This window comes from Prinia subflava, chromosome 3, assembly GCF_021018805.1.
Source record: "Prinia subflava isolate CZ2003 ecotype Zambia chromosome 3, Cam_Psub_1.2, whole genome shotgun sequence".
NCBI classification, from domain to species: Eukaryota; Metazoa; Chordata; class Aves; order Passeriformes; family Cisticolidae; genus Prinia; species Prinia subflava.
The window spans coordinates 83,943,370-83,967,814 of record NC_086249.1 but is presented as its reverse complement, the minus strand read 5'-3'; the positions used below and the strand labels follow the sequence as shown (position 1 = coordinate 83,967,814).

The following is a 24,445-nucleotide window of genomic DNA, read 5'->3' as shown; positions in this document are numbered from 1 at the left end:
TGTTTCTTTGTGGATTGTTTTGGTGAAGTTCTCCTCGTCCAGCAATCCCCATGTCCACCTACATATGAATACCTCAACACAGAGCAAGGTCAGGACCAAGCCTCTTTATACAAGATTAGCTGATCCTGTAGTAAATACTGTCTTCTTTCTGTAGTGTTGAGAAACACCCACCCATAGTCTCAGCCTTTATCTACAATATATATGGAATATTTCCCTATTCTCTGAACTTCCAGCATTCCTAAAATGTTTTCATTTCATTTTTATGTTTCCGTTCTCCATTCAGTTATGCATCCTGGTTTATAAGGTTAAGAAGAGGTTTGTGTGTAGAATAGGCTATACTCTAATCATTGCCTCTATTTGCAGAGATCACAGAGAAAAGTAAAATCAGATGCCTTACAGCTTAGCTAATGAGAAAACAAAAAGCTATCAATTTACTTCAATGAAACAAAGATTGGAACAAGTAGCTTTGAAGCCACAGAAAACTTTGTTGATTTGAAACATTAGAGTTCTTAGAAGTCTAGTGTGTATATAATTTCTTACAGATTTTATTACTGTGGTAGTTCACTGTATCTGTCTAATTTCTCAATAGATCTTAGTGACTGAACTGCTCTTCATTGTTTGAAATAATTTACTCTGCAGAAGGACTGGAGCCATAAGTGATAACAATAGCCTTGGATGCCTTTAATGATTTATATATTTTAGAACAGTTACTGGAGTTAATTCTTGGAGTTATGCTTGTAAATGATCTGTTAGGGCACAGGAATACTGCAAGTACAAAATACTGTAATCATCTAGCAAATGTCAGAAAGCTTCCATATAACATATGAGGATGCTATTTGGAGATTTTATTACTGAAGTCTAATGAATATTAAAATATTCTCTTTTTCTGTACAGAAATTTGCTTTCTCTGCTGTTATATTATGTTATATAGATAATGTTACATTGTGTACTGAAAGTAATTATTGACTGGAGAAACAAATTAGCAGACTTCTGTTACCTAAGAGAACACAATATGAGGTACATAGCCTCGGTATATTAAGAGCATTGTTTCTGTTGGGTAATAATTCTGGCATATTGTAAGCTTCATTTAAGATATTTCTAATTGAGGATGGAAAAGAAAATTCAGCATCCTATGTTATGTTTAGGAATGTGTTTGAAACAGCTTAACTGTATCACATCAGATTGTGTCCAAGGGGCATTCAGAAGCCTAGTGAGCTTATGAGCTCAAGGACTTTATTTGGATTGATTTGTCTAAATCTAATGTGTGGTAGTCACTCTATAGCAAACACTTCTTAGAGCAAAAGAGATTCTTTGAAGGTAGACTTCTGTAATGAGGCACAGAAATTAGGATCTGAACTGCCTGCTTTCCTCCATGTGCTGTGGAGGGAGCCCGGAATGGCCAGCTGAGACATAGAAGTCTGCTGTGTAGGATGACTTTTAGGATATTTAAATTTACAGGTCTGCATGTAGGTGCCCATTCAGTAATCTATACTCTATCACCAACAGTGCAGTTCTAGGAAATGATGACTGTAGAGAACAGAGGGGTTATTAATTTGACCAGCCACAAGGAAAACACCAGTAAAAGCTGTTAAAATTGTTTTGTGCCAAGATGTCATTGGTTTTCCCTGTTACTGGTGTTCCTGTTTTGCTATGAAAAGAAAGTAATGACATTTAAGAACTTCAGTGTCTGCCGAGGCAAGGCCAACTGAGAGTAGGCCAGGTGGGACTGGAGATTCTACTTCTCTCTAGGCTGCCATTCCAGTGCTACCCATCTTGATGTAATTTCTGTTCATTTTGTTTTCATTTGAAACTTTCTTTGTTGCCATTTAGACCTTCAGCTTCATATCCATTTACTATTTTCTTTCAGGAAGTGTCTGCCTTCAGAGGTGAAATGAAAATAATAATGTGCCCTAGTTTAGGGCAAATCTGGGAGGAAACTTCCAAAGGCATCCCTCTAGAAAGCAGATTTGACTGGCCCCTCCCCAAACTGGTTCAGGAAAAGCTTTCCTTGGAGAAAAGTGGAAAAACACTGTTTATTTAACAAGGAGAGTGTTTACAAACATAAAAATGAATAAAATTAAATAATAAAATCTCTCACTGTTCTGCAGAGATGGCAAATTCAGACAGTCCTTGTCGTGGGGTGTGGCTTGGCTCGCTCAGTCTCTCATTTCCAGTCCCTCCTGCACTGGAAAATGCCGTGTCCTGGGCATCCAGTGGGACACAGGTGTGAGCTCCCAGTGTTTTTCTGGGTTTTCAGCCTAGAGCAGGCTGGTCAGTTCAGAGAAAAAGAAAAGCCACAGTCGGGGGAACTTCTCTGCCCTAGCTAGCTAAAAAAAAACAACTAAAAAGCAGAGGGGAGCTCTCTCCCGCTGTCAGTGCCGCAGGCAACACAACAGCACAGTCTGTGAGAAGGAATGTGGAGGAGCAGGCGCAGTTTCTGCAAGCTAACAGTGCACTTCTTCTCTCCCCCTGCACTTTTGGAACCAATCTTAAGGGTGCAGAACTTAATATCCAGCATAAACAGAACATCATGGTGATACAAGCATCATAACGTCACCCTAGGACATAATATAAAAGGGTGACACTTTTTTCCTTATTTGTTCTGCTTTATTCTAAATCTGACTGATTATTGAAATAATCAAGAAAGTCCACCCAGCACCTTCCATAACCTTTGTTTTAATTAATAACAGCTTTATATTTTAAGGCAAATCTTTTGAGTCATTAATGACATTTTAAAACATTAAAACTTTAAGTGAATGCCAGTGTATTCTCTGTTTCTGGAGGCAGAATGTTCTATTGTAGATCTGTATCAGTGAAACTCTGATCATGGCATATGATCCTTGTTTCCTCCTTTTCCATTAGACTGTTTTAAATATTTAATAATTTAATAATACTATTGCATAATTCCTTCGAGGAATGCAACATTTTTATTTCCTTACTTGGTATTTAATTGTATAGTGGATTGCATGATTCAGCTATAAACTAAAAATTACTGACAGATAATTCTTAGTTCTGTATTTGCCAAGTCACAGGAGGTGACACATTCACTGTAATCCATTTTCAAAAAAAAAGTTGTTCTCTTGTCCTCCAAGATCTCAGGCTTCAGTTTTTAGTAGAACAACTGTGCATGCCGAGAACATCAGCCTTGTTATTGAATCTGAAAAAAGACTATTTGGACATTTACATCTTCTTTTTTTTTTTTTTTTTTTTTTTAAAGAACTGTCTACATATCACACACATCTCAAAGCAAATTTAGTAGCTTTCTTGTCTGATGTGTAGTGAGAGTTTCATGCAGTAGCAGATCATTGCTTAAGCAAAAGAAAACCATCTGTTGTGATTTTATTTTCTGAAGAATTACTATATTTAAATAACATATCTACCCAAAGTTACAGATGGTATTTCTTTTTCTACTGTGACACAGGTACAGGACAAAAAAAATGGGAATTACTTTTCTGCAAAGTATTTTACACAGAATTACTCACTTTCTGTGGAGGTAAATTAATTTAAAATAGTTGGTTGAAGGTTATTGGCCTTTGATGGTAATAGAAATTTCATGCATTTAAGCAAAATCTATTATGCTATTCCAAGCCGGGGGAACAGTGGGTCTGTTTTGTTCCCTGAATATAAAAAGGATCATATTCAGATATTTCAGAAAGGTGCCTATAGAGGCAAAATCATGGGCAATCCCTATCCATTTAGGTGGTTTTGTATGGTTTAAATCAGTTAAAATATTGTGCAGACCATTGTTTGTTCAATTTTTACTAGCAAGAGAATTAAGCCTTAATCTTCAGCTGCTAAATAGAATAAATAAATTTCTTTTTCTGCCTTGCAGCAGTAGGTAGACTAAAACAAACAAACAAACAAACCACATTAGTCCAGAATCCTACACTGAAGACAGCTTTTAACATTAGCCAGAAATAGCCAACTTGTCATTTACTACAATAACGAGAATTTCCCTGAAGCCAGCATTTAACAACATATGGGACATATGACATGTGCAGAAAAATCTAATTTAGAAAATTAGTGGGCAGGGATTTACTGCAAACCTGTCACTTTACAGTGATCTAGAATGTGACTGGAAGATATACAAAAAATATTTTTGATTTAAACTATAAGTTATTTTGAAGTTACCCACAAAATCTGGTGTGGTTGCACTCAAAACTCCCACAAAGCTGCTCGCCCATTCCCTTCCTGACAAGGACAACAAGATTGCTTACCAGTTACTGTCACAGGCTAAACAGATTCGACTTGGTGGAAATTGTCAGCTGGAATAGGCTCAGGTAGTGAGGAACAGGAAGACAGACATTAGACAAACACTTTTCCTCCCCTCTTCCCAGGCTTCATTTCTTCACTGCAAACTCTTCCACCCTCACAAGCAGCACATGGAGGTGGGGGAGTTGGTACACAGCAGTCTCTCTCTGCCCCTTTTCTTCTTCACACGTTTCCTCTGCTCCAGTGTGGGCTTTTCTCAGGTATGAAGCTCCCTCAGGAGTGTCTGCCTGCTTTGGCACAGGTCACCCTTGGCTGCCAGGCTCGGCTGTGTCCTGCTGAGGGTCTGCTAGAGCTGACAGGACAGCCCCTCTCTCTCCCCACACAGCCCATCCCTACTGCCCCACAGCTGGCAACACCTGGACACAACATCTCGCTGTGTTTCTCAATACTCCGGCACTTTTGTGAGAGTAAGATCAAAATGAAGATCCCAGTTCTGTATTTTTCATTGGGATTGATTGTTATGAGTTAAAAGGAATGAATGTGTACACCAAAATGTTTTAGCGTTGAGGTTGTGGTACAGAAGCCCTTAAACAGATCTAGTAATCCAACAAGGGAGGAAAAACCCTCAGAGTTTCTTCAGTGCAGTCAAGAAAATAAAGGGACATAAATCAATATTAGTTCAGAAAAAATAGTGGTCTAGACTTTTATATTTCAAACTATTTCACAGACATTAAGAAATTATTGCTAATATACTGCAGTAAGAACTGACTAAAATGCCAACACATACAGATTGTTAGCACTAAAGATCAGCAAGCTTCAGCTAAAATTAAATTCCTTAATAGATTTTCTGTTTTAGAACCATATGCACCATGATCTTGATTTATGCTTAGAAATTTTCTTTCAACAATATTGATGCAGTAGGTTGACAGAAAAACAGGCAATCAAAATGAAACAGCCCCAGGGTGGCTCAAAGTTTTTTCACTTTGATTCTTGGTGATTGGGAACCACCTACCCATAGGATTATCACACACAAAAAAAATCTATTTTCTGCAGAGAGACTGATTAATTGATGGTAGATGTTGATGGTGGTGGTGCTAGTGAGAACAGAGGAACAAATGAAATGTTTCAGTAGTTCTTTTCAAAAAATGGAGCACATGGAAAATGTGACACATTGGAAAATATAGTTGAGAATGCTCCTTTTCCTTTGGCCTTTGTGTTTTCTAACAGAAGTTTGAATGACCTACCTTAATTTTTAATTTTTTCTAGTTCTTGGGGGGCTTTGAAGTCCTAGATTTCTCTTAATATTTTTGTGCTTCCAGCATGTTACCCATATGTTTCTACCAAAGGAAAAACCTTTACATTCACTGTGCACACTTCTGACACTGAAATTAGCATTTAAAATTATAGCCAGTAGTTTATAATCAAGTTTTCTAACAGATGCTAGAGGGAAAACAAGCATCTTCATGACTAATAGGCTTTGCTAAGATTTGAAAAAAGGATTGTGAAGAACATCAGAAACTGGGAATGCCCTTTCAGAATCCTTTGAAACAGCTTATCAAGAAATGATCTAATTCATTACCATCAGAAGTATATTGTCACTTTTTAATGGAATTCTTAAAACTATAACCTTCATCAATTTGGAAAAAATGTCAGTGCCTGCAGTGCACCCACAGGCCCTGTGACCACTGGATTGACTCCCTGCTTCATCTGATTTACCTGGATTTGTCACTAGAGGCTTTTCCGGCAATCACAGGACTGCTGTTGGCCCCGATTCCCATCACCAGACCTGCTCGATTTTCTTTTTTGGGTACTGTGGGACTGTGCCCTGGTCAGCAAGGATGGTGACCTGCATGGCCTGTGTTCACCCTCAGCTCCTGCCTTCCTTGTGTGTGTCGAGTAGCCTGCTTTTACTGCTCCCTCACAAAAAAAAATAACTATAGCATATTAAAACCTTGCAATAAAATCTGTAGTGTAGAAATACCATCTGTGATCATCTCATTTCAGACGTGATATTTACCACAAGTAGCTGGAGACAGTGATATATTTATTTTGTTTCTGTGTTCTAGTATCAGTATAACAAAATAATAAACATGCAATACATATCCACAAAAGAATGCATTAATGTTAAGCCTCAAAACTGTACCAGCCTTTTGAAATAAATTACAAAAAATATTTTTGTTTGCAAACAAGTTAAGAGACAGTTCACTTAACTAATTTTAGCTGAAAGGATCATCAATGTCCTTATTGAAGACGAGAAAGGAATAAAAGCACGTTCACTAGAGTGGGAGAATTGTCACTCTGATATCTACATGAGGAGGAGGTGGGAACTTCACTTCTGATAGCATATTCTGACTAGAAGGAAATAAAACTTCCCAGCCCAGAAAGCCAACCATGCCTTGGGCTGCATCCCAAGCAGCGTGGGCAGCAGGTCAAGGGAGGTGGTTCTGTTCCTCAGCTCCACCCTGGTGAGAGCCCACCTGCAGGGCTGCATCCAGCTCCTGGCTCCACAGTACAGGAAGGACATGGAGCTGTTGAAATGAGCACAGGGGAGGCCACCAAGACAATTAGAAGGATGGGGAATCTCTGCTATGAGATCTGTTCAGCCTGGAAAAGAGAAGGCTTTGTAGTGACCTAGTTGCAGCCTTCCAGAACCTGAGGGGAGCCTATAGGAAAGATGGAAAGAAACCATTTACATGGGGATGTAGTGACAGGACAGGGACAATAGTTTTAAGATGAAAGAGAGTAGGCTTAGATTAGGTATTAGGGAGAAATTCCTTACTGTGAGGATGGTGAGGCACAGGAACAGGCTGCCCAGAGAAGCTGTGGCTGTCCCATCCATGGGAGTGCTCAAGGCCAGGTTAGATGGGGCTCTGAGCAACATGGTCTAGTGAAAGGTATCCCTGCCCAGAGCAAGGTGATTGAACTAGGTGATGATCCTTAAGGCTCCTTCCAACCCAAGCCAGTCTGTGAAGCTAAACACGCTACACTAAACATATGTAATGATACCTTTAAAGGCAGACAGGCAAAATCCTCCAGCAACAATCAATTGGTACTGCTGCAGTGAGTTAGAACTATGGGCCTCAGTAGTTTTATTAGTATACATTCTTTTGTAGAATCTGAAAATATTGGCTTCCCTTTTCACGTAGTAAATGTTGCTGGCATGTATCTGTTTATATGCTGACCTTTGAAAATCAGATTCACATAATGCCAGGTGTTATGCACAAGGGCTGTTGAACAATGTAATCTCACAAAAATAATGCTGTTTACAAAGATACCTAATAAGCAGTCTTTCTAAAACTTGAAGCAAATAAAATAATAGCTACATATGGATATTTCAATGAATGAAAATTAGTTTTTAAAGAATTACGCTATGATTCTTTTGTTTGAAAAACACGTCTATCCTATTCTATGCTTCACAGAAGAAAAATGCAAATTCTAAACTGTGGTATCCCCTGAATTACAGAAGAGTAAGAGAGGCTCATCATACATGGGGTGAAAAGAGCCTTGCTATATCTACAGCTCTATGCAGAAAGGGCAGATATGGATAAGAGTCAGAGAAGACTCAAGTATGAGAACAGAAATTGGCTTCTCAAAGGCATTGCAAGTTTTTAATGTACATCTGTGTTTGCAAGACAAGGTGCTGTTGACCTCTCTTAAGCATGTTAAGCCCATTGGAGAATGAGACCTGCATGTTACAGCAAAAGTGGCTGCTGGGGGTGTGTGCAATGGGTGTTTGCCAGAGTGCTTCAGTGTTTTGCTTTGTACTGGTCCCAAGGAATGGGTGTTCCTCTTGCACACTTCTTTGTTCTGGACATTGTAAGGAAAATGTTTTTAACAGCAACCCTCAGTTCTTCTTGCTTTGTATTTCTTTATCATTGAAACTTTTGAAAAGTTACTTTTGCGTTAATCTGAGGTTTTTCTATTGCTTTTGGTTGTCACTTCTATTACCATATGCCAGAGAAGATGAGACAGCCAAAGCATGTGAAATGGCCTTGTCAGGTGTTTTTCTTAAACAGTGAGAGGTAATTTATTTTGTAGCTTTTAGGTTATGCTCCTGCCTGACATTAGCACTAACACTCATCGCCAAATGTGTGCCCTGCAGGGTCACTGCTGTTTTAACTGTTTTAACTCCATCTTATCTCCTGCAGAATTCCTGACCATGCAGCTCTTCTGATTTTACAGGGTATTTGGAGTGGTTTTTTCCATCGTATGCCTATTTTTTTTTTTTTTTTTTTTTTTAATTTTTTTTAACTTTCCAGTTTTTGAAATGTGAATCCATTCCCATAGTAGATGCCAATGTGTTTTTCTTCCTCTTTTTATTCATGCTGGCTGTTGTCCCATTTCAGCTGAATATCTAAACCACATTTCCCCTTTGAAAAGCAACATGAAGGTCATTCTTTGATTCAGGCAGTGAGAGTTACTTACTGTATGAGTAGCATTTTTTATTCCATCTAAATTCCTGGAAAGTATCACTCCCTGGGGAGGGGAGAGCAAGCTCCCCAGAATTATGAACTTGATTAAGGGAAAGCACTTCTTGACAAGGTCTCCTTGTTTGAGCCTCACAGAATGGTACATGTGCATGCTTGACAAATCTGCTTCTCAGCTCCCCACCACAGAAGTCTGTGCTTAAAGTCTACTAGCTCCTGAGTTCTTGGAATTCAAAACTATACTTCTAAGACCAAAACTTAGATTATTTTTGCATGTTTTCATTATGTTTTTTATAAAGGGAGAGAAAGGGAAACTATTGTTTATGTAGCATTTTCAAACCTACCCTGGATATTTCAAATGTGATGTCTGTGGAACTATGTCACTTTGGTACCTTTCTTGCCAGGCTGATTTACTTCTGTTTGTTTAACGAAATATGTATCATTCATTTGCACAACTGTTAGTTTGAAGCCACTAAAGCTGTCTGGAATAGGTTTCGGATTCACACAGACTGTGACTTGTGTTGCTCTGTGGCATGCTTTATGTGTTTTCTCTGAGCTGATGGCTGCATTACATTTATGATAGAAAATAACATAACAATTAATGCAACTGAATGCTTTTGTTGATTTCCTCTTCAACATGAACAGAGTTAATCTTTCAGTGGCTAGGTCTTTTGTGGCCCCAGATAAGTCACACCAAGGTTCTATAAAAGGCAATTTACAAGGAGTAAGGATCAATATTTCACTGTTAATGTAACAATGTACTGATATGTTAATTCTCTGACTATGTTGGTTGTGAGTCAGTAGTAAATTGCTAGAAAAGACTGAGTTGACTCAGCCAGCCTCTGCCCTCAGCGTGTAGATGTTACTGTAATTTGTGTTAAACTTGATGAAGAAAACAATGTCATAATAACGGTTTCACTTTCAGTATTTTTTTTTTTAATTTTTCTTCTGGGAAAATCACAAATTTTATTTCTTATTTGTGGATTGTGAACTTAGTTTTTGTTTTTGGGTGTTTGAGGTATTCTCAGACAAAATAGGTTGTAGCAGTGTGGGAATGGATGGTGGTTGCTGCTCCCTTTCCCCAAAAAGCCTCTGTTCTGGAGAAGCCACCTGGGTAGACACACTGGCAGATTACTCAAGTCCACACACCACACACAGCACGGCCAGCTGGGCAGGGAGAGGCAGGAAGGGTCCCTGTGTAAATTCCAGGGCAGTTTATTTTACAGACTCATGCAAAGGGTTGCAGGGACAGGCAGACCCAGATCAAAGGAGTGCCCAGGTTAAGTACAGGGTCAGTGTGGGGTCAGGGACCAATGGTCTGAGGGCAAGGGGCAATGACCTGTAGGGGACACGGGGACAGACCACCAGGGATACCACAGCCAGTGGGGAAACAGGGAGAGGAGAAACCTCGAGAACCAGGGACATACACGAACCACAGAGGTGGGCAAAGCCCACAGGCCAATGGGGAGCGCAAAACTGAGGTAGATTAACATAGTGTTGTAGAGCACCATGGGGGAAACTTTTTTGCTCACCCTTAGTTATGAGGCTTTCCCAAAGCCTGTGGCAGATTCTTCCAAGGCATTAGCCTAGAAGTTTCAGGCTCAGGGGCCTCCACAAGAGGTAGTAAATTAATTTCCATTTGTTTCCTCTCTCCTTGAAACCCAAAACTTGTTCTAATTGTTTACTGGATGTATCAAGAGGAAGAAAAATTTGACACAAGTTCTGTCAGCAGTACTTAAGCATGTCTACCTTCATCAGGTATAAAATGCTTCATCTATTTTTAAACCTTAATCTTTCTTGCCTGAGGACATTAGAAAAAACTTCGTCTGGACCAGTGAAGTTTCATTTTGTGTACTCAGTCTTCGATGTTGAGTGTTTAAAATGTCAAGTCAACACTGCAAATGATAATTTTGGGTGTATATTGCCCTTAGGTATTTGGTAGAGTTCTGTCACTGGGACAAGAGTGTTAAACCATTAATTTACTGTTGCAAAAACCAAAATAGGTAGAAACAGAAAGAAAAAAAGATTTAATTGACATCATGTGGCATTGATAGTCTGTAAATATAATCAGGTAGTTTCAAATCATTACTCTGAAATGTGATGAAGGCATAAAAGCTTTAGTTATGATGAAACAGCAGGTGATCAGGGTAGTTTATTGGATACTGCTCACTGACTTAAATCATCCATGTATTGACTGATAAAGGTAGGAGTGGACATTCTGACAACTGTAGGTAAGTAAACACTCAAAAATATACACTAAAGTCTATTTAAATGTTGAGTAATCTTTTAAAAACCCCGAACACAAAATCATATGTCTGTTCTTTATTGGTGAATAAAATAGCAGAAGGTTTTATCCTTTTTCCAGGTGTAGAGCTGAATTCCTTGCGCCAAATGAAGATTCAGAGAGCTATGACAATGCTCACAGACGTCCGACAGCTCATCTCGAGTGGAGGGAGCGTGAATCAAAAGAACGAGGAAGGAGTTACCCTGGTGAGTGGGAATGTGTGATCACCACCCTGGGACTGTGCATGCATTGCAACAAGTTCAGTGTGTTTGCAAGGCAGTTCTCTTAAAAATGTTTTGGTTCTACCTGGTGTTTTGAAAATAGATGTATGCCAATTCCATGCAGAATACGGGTTTTAAAATAGGGTAGTGCAACATCTCAATGACAACTTTTTTTCTCCTGGCCAATAAATATGCAACATAAAATTTAATAACAAACATTAACAGCATAGTTTAAAGCTGCAGGAGATACATGTGGTCTCTGAAATTCTGTGTGAGAGAAACTTCACTCAGTGATCCCTGTTTTTGGCTTGTGTCTTCTGGCTGAGCCCTACTAGAACACATTAATGTGGCAATCCAATCTTGATTCAGTGTATTGAAGCATTTATATGGAAAAGTACTCCTACACCCAAATTTGCATGTTATTTGTAGTCACTGGGTTTTGTTATACTTTTTTCTGCAACTAGATCTTCTATCTGTTTGATTTGTCAGGACTTCTATTTCTTCAGCTGTCAAATAATTCTAAATTAATGTGTATTTCCATAGCATGTGTGGGGAATGTTCCTATTCCATATAAATTCTTCAACACCATTATCAATCAATCAATCAATCATTCAATCAATAAATGGTAAATCAGCAGCATTAATATATTGAATAATTTTTTTAAAGTACTTTGATTTTTTTTGAAAATAGTGTATTAATATAATTTGAGCACTAATAATTATTACTATCATTTCTGCATTTGGATTGAATTACATTGCCTGATATTGAATTAATATGCTAAATCATTCCATGTTTTAATATCTGTGCAGTGTTTAAGCTATAACTGAAAAGGTGATCAGCCTCATATCTGGGTTCAATCCAGCCACTGGCTCTCTCTAGAAACAGAACACTGTGACTTTGGGGGTGGCAACCTCAAGGCAGTTAACTGTATTGAAAAACAGGAGAGAGGGAAGGGATGGGAAGAAACAGCACAAGTTTTAGTTTATTTCATAAAAGCATTATTTTACCTTCCAGTTTTCTGATATTTTTATCTAAGTTGCTAAATCACATAGCTATTTTACTTAACTTCAGTTGCTATTTTAGTCAGAATTGTCTGAATTAAACTGAGTTATGAACTTTAATAAATCTTACTGTAATAAAATCTTAGTTTAATAAAACCTTTCCTCTAGTTATCTGGAATAGTTGAAATACATTTCTGAAAGATGTTTAACAGAACTGCAAATACTGGGAGAAGAGCATTGTGGATACTTCGGGGTTTTTGCTCTTTGCTTAGTAGAATGTTGACAAAAGGGATACGTTTTGCATGAACAGTTTTTTATGCTGAAATCTAATTTTTTTCAAGAAATAGATAGAAAGTAGGTAATTTTGCTTGTCTTTGAGATTTCTATTATGTGAAACTTTGACAAACTGGTGGAAAATCCAGAACTTGTTAAACAATTATCTCTTTATTCATGTGTGTTGAGTAAGCCAGTCTGTGATAGTTGTACGTATATCAGAGGGTTCTGGGAATAGTGTTTTGTTCCTCTATCTGTACAAAAAAAGACAAGAATCTCTGTTTTAAGTCTCAAATCAGTTTTGTTTTCTCTTGACAGAATATATATCTAAGTGCATGTGTAAGTTAAGATGAATCAAGCAAGAAACTATTGTTTTAAATATATAAATACACACATTCTCCTAGACTCATAACATCTTCATTTTTGCACATTCAATACCAACAGACACAGCATTTTTACTGCTGTATTCTCTTGTAATATTTCACCTTTGAAAGATTTCAGCCATAAAATATTTCCTAGGAGCTTTAACACTGCTTGAAAATAGCACTTGTCAAGTTGATGTCTGAATAGAAAATGTAATTTCTTCTGTTAAAGCACACCCTCCCTCCACCATGAAGCTATGTCAAATTACAGAAAAAATTTGAGGGTTTTGTACATTGGAAATCATAGCATGCAGAATCAAAGTTCTGCCCCCAGGGGAGTTTTGCACCCTTTCCAGAGGAAGATTTTGGATGAGTTGTATTGTATTCCTTCCCTCTGCATCAGTCATGTTCATAGTGAAAATGTTATGCATATTCTGCATGTGCAGCTGAACCAGAAATAGAAGGTAAGGGAAATAATATCCCAAACTCTCATTTTAGTGTCGCCTATTCTTACAGTGACTTTGGCACTACACTGTGCTAGTAACAGGTTTATTGCAAGACCTTTTTTTTTGCCATTATCTATCCATTTCAATCACCAGAAAAAGAATATCTTCCACTAACAATGCTTTGAGGAGAAAAAGTCATATATTTGGGCTGTGTGGTTTGGGGATACAGGGACCAACTATAATCTGACTTCTTAATTTCTGCAATATTCCTATGCCCTAATCTTACTGACCAGTGTGAGTGTTAAGTTCTTCTGACTGGGGATGAGCAGTTATATTTTGCCAAATTCAAAGTTCAGGTCTTGTCCTCCTTGTTCCCAAAAATGAAGCGAATGTTTGAAATCACAGCAGAGGACTATGAAAAAGTAAAGGCCACTAAATTGTAACCTGGATCAATCTCACTGTATGAAATACATGCCTCAACAGTTATTCACCATGCATAAGAAACAATTTCCACCCAAACCTGCAAATTACAATTGTTCCTTGATATAGGATTCCTTATTGCGTTTTCTTCTTCTACTTGATTATTATGACAGAAAATAATTTTATTGTCCTATTATGTCTTGCTCTTTTTCTCTGTTCACAAGACCATTTTGGTATTTTATTTTTTTGGGGTTTTTTTTGCACACATGTTATTTGTTTTAAATAAAACCCCAACATGGCTGTTAGGGTTTTTAATATTAAAAACTCGTCCTATAAATAACATATAGTGGAATTGAATCCTAATATAAATGCCAAACACATAAAGAGCCTCAAATAATAATACATTGCAAAAGATAATGTCCAGCTCCTCAAGTCAGCTATTAATAAAGATTTTTTTTCCTTTTGTTTGCCATTACAGTTTTCATACTTTATCACTCTTGCAGTATTTGCTACTCAGAGTGACAAGCCCTGAGCAAACACAGCTACCTTTGAAGGTGTCCCTGCTTTAGCAGCAAGTGGCACTACTTGACCTCCTGAGCTTCCTGCTGACCTGAGTTTCTCTCACTTTGTTACTGCGTTTTCTACCCTCCTACTGTTCCACTTTGACTCTTAAATGAAGTTTAGAGATACAAAAAATCAACTAAAATTATTTAAACAATTGCCAATTAAAATAATTAAGTATTTAGGGAAGCAATGGAAGTATAGAAAATAAAATCTTTGTGGATTAGAACTAAGAAAGTATTTTTTGTCACTAATTTTATGTTGCAGTCTCAATGTGCTTGGTTTGATTATGTGCTAATGAATTCATTTTGGAGTACTGTCAGCATAAATCTGGGATATTTGAACTGCCACAAAAGAAACTTAATTCTAGGCTCAAGAGAGCTTTGTTCAAGTTCTGTTGAAATATGTGATTCTACCTTGGCTCATGAGGTCTTTGAATGTGTTTGAAAGCATGTTTCCTTGAAGTTTTAGGAAAAGTAATAGATTAGATTGTTGAGTAGCTCACAAAAAGCTAGAAATATTTTTTGCTGGTGCACCTTGTTTATAAATGCTAAAAAAAGATTGTGCAGTGTCTTTCTAGCCTATAGTAACCACATGTACATTTTGTATTTGCTGTAACTGTGATTTAGTAAAGATATGAAGTAGTATGCTATGGATGAGTTCTTTAAACTATTAACATATGCAAACATATGCAAAATTTAACTTCTGTATTGCAGCTGCATGTGGCCTGTGCTAATGGATACAAGAAGGTTGCATCTCTGATACTAGACCATGGGGCTGATCTCAATGTAGTGGATAATCAGTACTGGACACCCCTACATTTGGCTGCAAAGTATGGACAGGTAAAGCATGATTTTTCACCTGGTTCTCTTTCCTTTATGGTAGTCTTCTGTGTAGCAAAGGCAAATGCTCTCAAGTCAGGGAGACTATTCTTACTTTAATGTAAAAATCTTTCTCATTTATTTAGTACAGATTTGCATCTCAAATGACAGAGACCATTTGAGAATGCACCTTGTAAAGCTATCAGCCCAGTACAGCTCAATCTACCACCAGCAACAGTTTGTCTACAGCAAAAACTAGATTTGCACTGACATTTAAAAGGAAGACAAAATAAACACTTTGTCTGGGTTTTTTTATGGTGTGATATCAAAGTTTGTTTAGCTAACTTTTTTGCTGTGTGTATTTCGGTGAATAAATGCCCAGGATTCATTTAGCAGTTGTGTTCAAAGTTTTCCAGTCACTGAGCTGAGGAAGTGTGTCCTAGATCTGGGATTTAGAGGCCATGCCTAAACATGAGTTATCCTTCTTAATACCTTCTCAGTTTTCAGTTTTCTTACCTTTTCAGTTCTGCTCCATTCTCACTCTCCCAAGACACGTTCAGTGAGTCTTTTTTACAGTTTGACCACTTTAGGAGGGTTCTCCACAACTCTCCACCCACCTCAGGGCTCACAAATCACCACTTACCCATAGGTCTCTTCCAAAAACCTCTTTGATGCATCTTAGCTCAGACTTCAGAAAATAAACAATACACTTTATAACAAGAAAATAGTAAAAATGTACCAAAAGTTATAGTAAAATAATAAAAATAGATGTGTTTATTTAGATTAGTTAATTCTGCTGGGTAATAGATTTCTCCTATTGAGATACCCTGTGCCTGCTCTTTTATAGTGTCAAAGCCCTGCATATTTTCATAATAAAGTCATTGGGGTTTTTTTTATATACATATATATATTTATCTATATATAAACATACATATGTATGGCCTGAAGTGTATCCTCAATAACTTCCGGTAGCGTAAATTTACAGAGAAAAATTTCACACAAAGATATGCTGAAGCAAAGTTTTGTTTGCAAGTGAGGTATCTGTGGTATTTTGAATTTCCTGTAGATTTAATTTTCTCATGCTATCTTGCCCTGTGCTGTTCTGTAATTCTGCTACAGTTCTACTACTCTCCCTGATCCCTCTGCACTCACTCTGCCTGTGTTCAGCAGGGCAAGGAAGCTCTTACTCAGAAGGAAGGGATAGCAGTGATGCAGTCGAGCTTCTTATTCTCATGTTTTAGGATGGCTGACAAATTAGGGCTCTGTACTGCAGCAGTGTGGTTGTACTACAGCTGTACATTCCTTCTGTTGTGAAGTTAAACCTGAATTTAATTGAAGAGGACTTGAAAGAACTCACGTGAAAGGGCTGGGATAGAACTTAGCTTTCCTTAGGTATGTGTAGCATGCGTAAGTTAGCAACACTAACGCTGGACTACTTGAAATACTCTTTTTCTTGTGAAGAGAGGTATTTTTCTTTTAGAAACAGGCCTGTACATGTAAAGTTTGTAGTTGAAAGTGGCTAATGGAAAAATGTCTTTTTTTCTCGAGGAATTCTGAGAGCTGATGTTACTGTTTTTGAAATGATCCTTTCTGTTGGCCCTTTTGTTGAGCTGCATCTCCCTTGTATCCCAGATGACAATAGCATTAATTCTTACTATTTCAGGAGTTTTCAGTGAGGAGTCAGGGACCAGCTGCACTAGTCTCTATACAAGCAGTGTGGGTACACCCAGAGAAAGACCCTGAAGGAACATTGTACTCTTCACTAAAATTAGCTAAATACTGACTAAATATCTTCCATTTGTAGTGTTAGTGAATAATGAAGTTTAGAGATATCCTATTATCGTTATACAGAATTTGCCAGTGTTATTAAGCAGATAAATACATCTTTCATGTGATTCTGTTTATAAGAAACAAGTAAATAATTTAAATTCCTTTATAAAAGGGATATATTATATATCTTCTACTTCTTTCAGTAACTACACTGTCAGGGTGTTTTTAAAATTACCGTTCTTATGATGATAATTTAAAAATATCTTTTAGCTTTAGAATGAATTAATCATATTTATAATTTCATAGAATGAATGCATACCATATTTATAATTCCATTCTGAATAATTAATTATAGACTAATATGGGCATTGTTTCTATTTTGGGTAAAAGTAGTATGGCAGAAAGGGAATAACCTTAGACAAGACATGATTTGGATAGTCTCTTTTGGGTTAAAACATATTTATGAGGAAATAGTTTATTTTAGCCAAAAGTTTTAATGTTCCCTGAGAAAGCAATTAATAGAAATTCTGGACTTGATCCCTTATAGTTTCACACTCTTCTAACACGTATTTGTGGCATATTTTTTTAAAAAAGACACACTTGAAAAAATTGCTATAGTGACAAATCTCTATCTTGTCCTGGAAGACTGTCATAAAGTATATCTGTTTTTAGTTTGCTGTCCTTATAAGTTCTTGGGAGGATTTCTGTCCTTCCAGATGTGTATTGGAAAAGCAAAATAGCCTTTTCTCGTCTTATAGCTTATCTAATAAGCAATGATCCTTTAATGAGTGGACAAAGAAATTTGAGAACACCTGTTTTAAACCATTGTCACTGAATAGTTTTCTAGCACTGGTGCTGCACTACCTGCAACCAAACCCCATCCAATGTAGGAAAAATATTATATTCCAGGAGTCATAGGGACTGATAGTTTTTCCTGTTTATAAAATAGCTATAGATGTATTTTTCATGTGGAGAAGCTTCTCACCTTAATAAAATGCTATTGAAATAATTATAGAAATTACAGATTAAGTTTTTGAACTATTTTTTTACTATAGACCTTACATATGTATATTTTGCATATTATCTCACAACATCATAAAAATGATGTTGTGAGATATAGAATTTGTTAACCTATTTTAGACTGACATCCAGACTCAGTTGAAGCACCTGAGCTCTATTCTTATACTGTTCTATATTTGCAAAGACACAGAAAGGGAAAAACCCACACATTTGGCCACTTGTAAGAGCATAGCAATAATAGAGATGGTACTAATTTACATTATCTGGGAAAAAACAAAAACAAAGAACTGTGTAAATGTGAAATTTATAGTGAGAAAAATTAATTTGCATCTGCACAGGAGGAAACTTGCAAAGAATAAAGGCACTGTGAGATTGTTGTTACAAATCTCAATTTGTAAATGAAGTGGATTATAAAAATCTTACTGTTTCATCTTCCATGGTAATTTATGTGTTCAGTTACTGGTGAAAGATACATCAATCTGAGTGAACTAATCGTGAAAGACATTGCATCCACACTTTATAATAAACCTGGCTGGTAGAGATTCCTTGATAATGGCAAGCCCATTTTTATTTAGGATGGGGTTCTTCTCCACAAAACTTAACGACAAAGTCAAAGCTTTTTCTTGTCTAATCACCTCAAGAATCACATCGAGAAATCGACTCAGAACATTCTAGGGAATGCTTTTAAAATAGGAGCAATGATTCATTGCCCACAGGTCTGACCTCCTTGGTTATAGAAGTCATGGACAACAAGCATATGTCAGAGGTGTAATCTGAACCTTTTTAAATCCTTCATGAGGAATCCAGATCAAAGTGTGGGGCCAAAGGATGGGGCAACTTCCCACTGCTGTTCTGGGTCTCCCCAGTCATCATGAAGTGAGCATTGAGTTGATGTCTTACATTTAGGAAACACAAAGTTGCACAGAGTAAATCCTAGAGGAGGAGTAGAGTTAGATACAACAAAACCAATCTTATCAAAAGCAAAACATATAGAATGATGTTGTATTGTTTTCAGGGAGGGAATAAGTAAGATTTAAGTGTCAGTATGTATTACCTGAGGTTGAAAAAAATTACTGTGTCTATCTTTACAAATATTTGTAAAGAAAACCAATTTAATGGATACATTTACCATGTAAAAACATTATTAGTCTGAATACTAAAACAGAGCATGGGTGAATGATAAATGAATTGTCCTGTTAGTGAGAGAATGTGTAGCTAGAGTAGAATATTTTTCTTGCGTAGGAGTACAGGATATTACTGTTGAGTTTTTTGAGGGCTGTGTGTAGGATATAGCTGCTGAGTACAGAATAGGGCAGCTGAGGCTACTGCCTGAAGGTCAGTCTCTGTAAGACAAGAATCTGCTTTGCAGGAACAGATTAGGTTATTCATGAGTGCAATAGACTGTTAATTGAAATACTATCAGTCTGCAAAAATTAAAACCCCCTATTTTAAAACAATGTTATTCTGAGTTTCTAGGACTGCTGTCATTTCCACCCTGCCCCCCTATATGTTTTAAGGATAAAGGCAATTTTGTGTTTTTAATGCGTATTGAGATATTAACATTATACTAAAAAATTATATTATTGAGATATTAAGATCAGAGTTGCTTACCTTAATCATTTTACCCTAATAAAAAGATGGAAAATTACAACCACTACAACACACATCCAAATCTGCATCTGTGACATACAAAAACCTCTTCAAAATAAGATTATTAAGGCAACAAAGCTAGCCTCAAGAAATTACAATATGTCAGGGTTGCTTATGTAAATATGGCAGGCCCTTTTGGACATAGACATTTTTAACCCTCTTTTTCTGGCAGCTGGAACTCCTTTGTCTCCCTCTCACCCAGCAGGGGCAGTGCTGGTGTGTTTGTGGTTGCTGTCTGTGCACACTAGTGCAGGGCACACGTCGTCGCTTGGGTGCCACCCTGCCCATGCTGGCACTGGTGCCAACTGCAGAAGGGTTGCTTGTATTTCTCAGGCTGGCCCCTTAATTTGAATTTAGCACGGCAATCACTTTGTGGACAGCTAGTTATCTGGCACTGGGAGTGCTGTCCCTGCTGGACACCTTCCAGCTACTGTGATCAGGAGAGCACACACTCGCCCTCCCCATGGTGGGAATAGGCTGCAGCTCTGACATTTGCCTTGGGTACTTTGGCACAATTCCCAGGCACAAGCTGTTTCTTTGTTGTTTATCACAGAAATGTCACCTTTCAAACAGATATCGGAGACATGCAGGTCAGAGCTGACTCTGCAGTAGCTTAAACACTACCTCTCCCAAAATGTCATCCTTGGTGGATGATGCCTATGTCTAAACTGTTAAAGTCACTAAATAAAAGAGGACTAGGGATTAAGCCAGGCAACAGCCTGGCTTGCATTCATATTGTTAGAGCTAGTTTCCTCTATAGGAGATTAGTCATGTTTGTGGAGAGCTGGTTGGCGTGGTCCAAAGGAGAGTTAAGGGGAGAGCTAACAGTGTGGATTATCAAGGATACTTAAGCTTGCTCCATTGCACTCTCTTAGTAAGACAGATTTAGCCTCTGGCTTTGAGGTTTAAAGGGCTTCATGATGTCAAAAAAAACCAGATAAGACATTTGTTCAACTGCTGACTGGATCTCTGCAAGGATAACTCCTGTACAAGCAAGGATTTCTTCCAATATAAATTAGAAATATCCCACATAAAAAATATATATAGATATATAGACATCAGATGCCTACCTCATGTTTTTTAGCAAATTATATACATCCCGTGTCATTTTCAAATGTGTGAAATTTTCTTTCTGTAAGTACATTTGATTGGTCTGAATCATACCCCTCTGATTAGTTAGTTCATCAAAACACATTTCTTTCAGACTGTAAAAGGGACTCTGCTCCTTGCTGAAGTGTCAGAGAATACACCCTCTTACTATATGAACTAATTTGCTCATCATTACCAAAACAGATTAGTCATTTGACTCAACTATGACCTGCAGATTTTTTTAAAGTGCATATCGTGCTCGAAACAAAAGAAAACCACATCTGTTGTTAGAATATGCTTCAGTGTAAATGGATATATGAACTCATAGTGGGAAATGATACCTGACCTCATGAAGTTTGGCCATTGCCACAGGAGTTCCCTTGAATGTAGTTTCTGAACTTCTGCAACCACGCTCCATAAATGATTCCAGTGAGAAGGGGGTTCTTGTTTAGTGTTTCAAAAAGAATATATTATAGTCACTCAGGGAATAAATATTTTCCCTGTCAAGTAGTTGGAATCTTTAATTTATGGTCAGCAAATGCTCCAGAGAATGTTTTATCCAGATATGTCTCACCCTTTTTTCTTTAGTCTTTGTGTTTATGTTTGGCATATGTTACTGTATTCAGGTAGAAGAGGCGTATTTCCCTTCAGATCAAATTACACTCAGTTTCCTCAGAGAGCCCACTTTGGGATTTCTGCTTCTGATATATTTTTTCACTCTCAATAGATTCACAAGATTTCTATACATGATTCAAATGCTAATTTTGGGCAGAGACCATAAGGCAAGGAATCTTAGATTCACACAATACCGAATAATAAAGAAAAGAGTTTGAATTTCATATACAGATCAGTAAAAATCTCAATTTACAAAAATTACTATAAAATTCTTAGTATTTACATGTATGGTTTTAAAGCTGAGGTGTGCATAAGTCTACACTATATACCTGGTTATTGCAGGATCTCTCTGGTCAGTATAAATTTTATTTTCCTTAAAATACCGTTTATAGTGGCTTTCATGTATGAGAGGTAAGTATGAAAAAATAAGTCTAACAAGGCTTTTCAGGAAAAAACTTTGAGAAGTGGCAGATTTATTATCTTCCCTGTAATATAAATATCTAACTTGTAAGACCATAATTTACAAGCATCTGTAATCATAAGATCACATAATATTTTCCCTGATTTATTTTATCTGTTTAATTTCCTGGTGGACTGAAAAATAGAAATGTAGGTTATCGTCTTCAAGTAAAGCCTGATGCAATTTTTACATCAGCTGTAGAAAACCATGTAAGTGACCTTTGTCACTTGCTTTTAGTAGCTGAAAACAGCATTAGGCTTCCCTTTCTTTCCTGGAACTGTTCCAGAGATTTAAAAGGCATTCTCTTAGACTGTATAGGTTAAACTTGGTGACTGCAGAAAGGTGGTGGTGACACTTGGGGAGCTTGGGGTCCATTCCAGGCTCTGTGCCTGAACAGACACAGTATTTACGGTTCATTCCTCTCACACATCGCCTTATTTGTCCCATTGCCTCTAGTCTATTCCATTCCTGTCCTTATTATATTGCCTTATTGTCCAGTTCGTTTGCCTGGCTTCATGTCCTTTCCTTACACGTTTTATCTGAATCCTGATTCCTTGCACAGTCAGCTTCTGCCCCTCCTCCTCTCCCTGGTTCTCATCCAAGCTTTCATTTTTTTCTACTTTGACTTCATGCCAACCTTCCTGCCCTTCTGTCCCACTTGCTTACAGTCCCAATCTCCCTTGTTCAATCTCAGTGTTTTTTTCCTCACATGTCACTTCCTTCTTTCATTTTTCTGATTAGTCTGTCTCTACCTACATCCTGGCTCCTTGCCACATTTCTCTTCTTCCCCTCCATTTCATTTATTTCGTGCTGTTAGTTCCAGATTCCAGCTTTTTATCTATGCCTGCTTCCATTCCACACACTCCCCCTTGTTTCTTTCTACCCTGCTGCTAGTCTTATTCCCACAACCTACTTTTTCTAATCTGTTCTACTTTGCTGACCACAGTTGGTTATGGTCTCCTTTTCTCTGGACTCAAATAGAAAAAAAAAAAAAAAAAAAGTCTTCCTAATCTATAATGTATTAAGAAGGGAGATCTGTAATGAGTTTGATTCTGTAATGATTTCCTGTGTTTAGAGCAGTACTGTGGATCAGGTTTGCAATTGTAAAGGAAATGCTATTTAGGCTCTGAATGCTATTGCTCTTTTTTAGGACTTCACCTATGCAATTTTGTCTTTGAGGGACACAGAGTTATCTAAGGAATACTATTATGTGCTGAAGAACAAATACATGATCTTAGAAGCTTAGATAACAGGAACTCCAATGGCTTAATAGTTACATTACTTCCTAACATAGCAAGTCTCTGTCTTGGAATTTGTTTCACTCCCCATGAGTAAGGTTCCTAACCTACATATTTCTTTTTTATGTCTTTGATGCTTGGTAAACTGCCTATTATCACCCCATTTAAGGTTAAATAGTCTGCAGTGTTGTTCTAAGGAGTTATGTTGCTCCATGACTTATTTATTCTATCTATGGAATATATGGTTAGCATTGAACTACAACACCTCTGTCACAGAAACATAGTAATTATAATAATAACAGTACTAATAAAAATGGAAACTACTTCCCTGATTTTGATTCTTTTTATTGCAAATCTTTTGAATATCCAACTGTATATTTAAATAGAACAGCTGTTACTGGTTCTACCAACATGTAGGTCTACAGTGAACTGGGGGCTCCCTGATTTATCCATTATAATAAAAAACCTGACTTACAAGCATTGGGTAGCTGATTTTTCAAAGTTTTGATACTTGGCCAAGTTTTGATGATTTTCCAAGCAGACAACAAAAATATTCTCAGCCTATGGAATTCATCTTCTACCTAATAAAAGTCTTCAAATTATACAAACGCTGCAGCTTATAAAGACAGGTAAAATATTTCACCACACCTGGCTACCAGAAGTGCTTTATTTTTGGTTGCTTTATTTTTCTGTCTAATTAAAAAAATAAAATTCAAAACTGAAAAATCATAAGCATTCACAGGCAGCAGTCCTAGCAAACTGCCTAACAAAAATCACACAGGTAAACGTGCACTTTTTAACTCAGTAAGGTAAACTTTAGTCTTATGAGCAATAGAAAACTGGTCCTCAGGAGTGCAGAGATAGGTCATCTTACTCAGCGGTGAAGACTGCAGATTATAGTGGTATAACCAGTGATATTTCCTGTGTTCTGTCTAGAGATTTTGTTGTGTTTAGTGAACGTGCACCTTAGATATTAAAATAATACTTGGTGCTTTTACTGGATTTCACACAATAGTGTGAGACTGATGGTCAAAAATAATACTGATTTTGACCTAAGGTTGCTGTCTTTGGCTTTGTATGTCTTTGTCTCACTGTGCATGAGCACATGATGGGGACCATATCCAGCAAAAATGAAGTGGTAACGTGAGAAGTGGCAGCAGGTAGAAAAAAAATGCAGGAAGAAGATGGTGAGGGCTTAGACAGAGAGAACTGAGGAGTGGATATTAAGAAGTGCCTGGGGAATAAAAAATGGAAAAGGAGGTTAGGAACCAAAAGGTTGATGGTGAACCAGGTCACCTAGGGATTACAGAATATATCCAGTGGTGAAACAGACAGAGAGGAGTGGAGAAGTGGAGAGAAATATTGGTGTTGACAAGGAAGAAAAGTGAAAGACTGAAGGAATTTACTGTTGGGGGTTCATGCAAATTGGATAATACATATTCATTGATGTGCAAAACAGCACATGAGGACATTTGCATAAAACCTCCAGCTTTCTGAATTTAGGACTTAAGCAGGTATCCCTCTGATGGTTAAGAAAAGAGAATAAATGATCTGAGTTAGTGGCTCTGGGACTGG

General features: G+C 37.3%; 1 protein-coding gene across 1 annotated transcript in view; it reads left to right on the top strand.

The window, feature by feature from the left end:
- Positions 1-24,445, top strand: part of MYO16 (myosin XVI) — a 359,373-nt gene that overhangs the window by 153,321 nt on the left and 181,607 nt on the right. The window contains exons 6-7 of the mRNA XM_063392794.1: positions 11,005-11,129; positions 14,924-15,049. Coding sequence (XP_063248864.1) covers positions 11,005-11,129; positions 14,924-15,049 — 251 coding nt within the window. The remainder of the gene's footprint in view (positions 1-11,004; positions 11,130-14,923; positions 15,050-24,445) is intronic.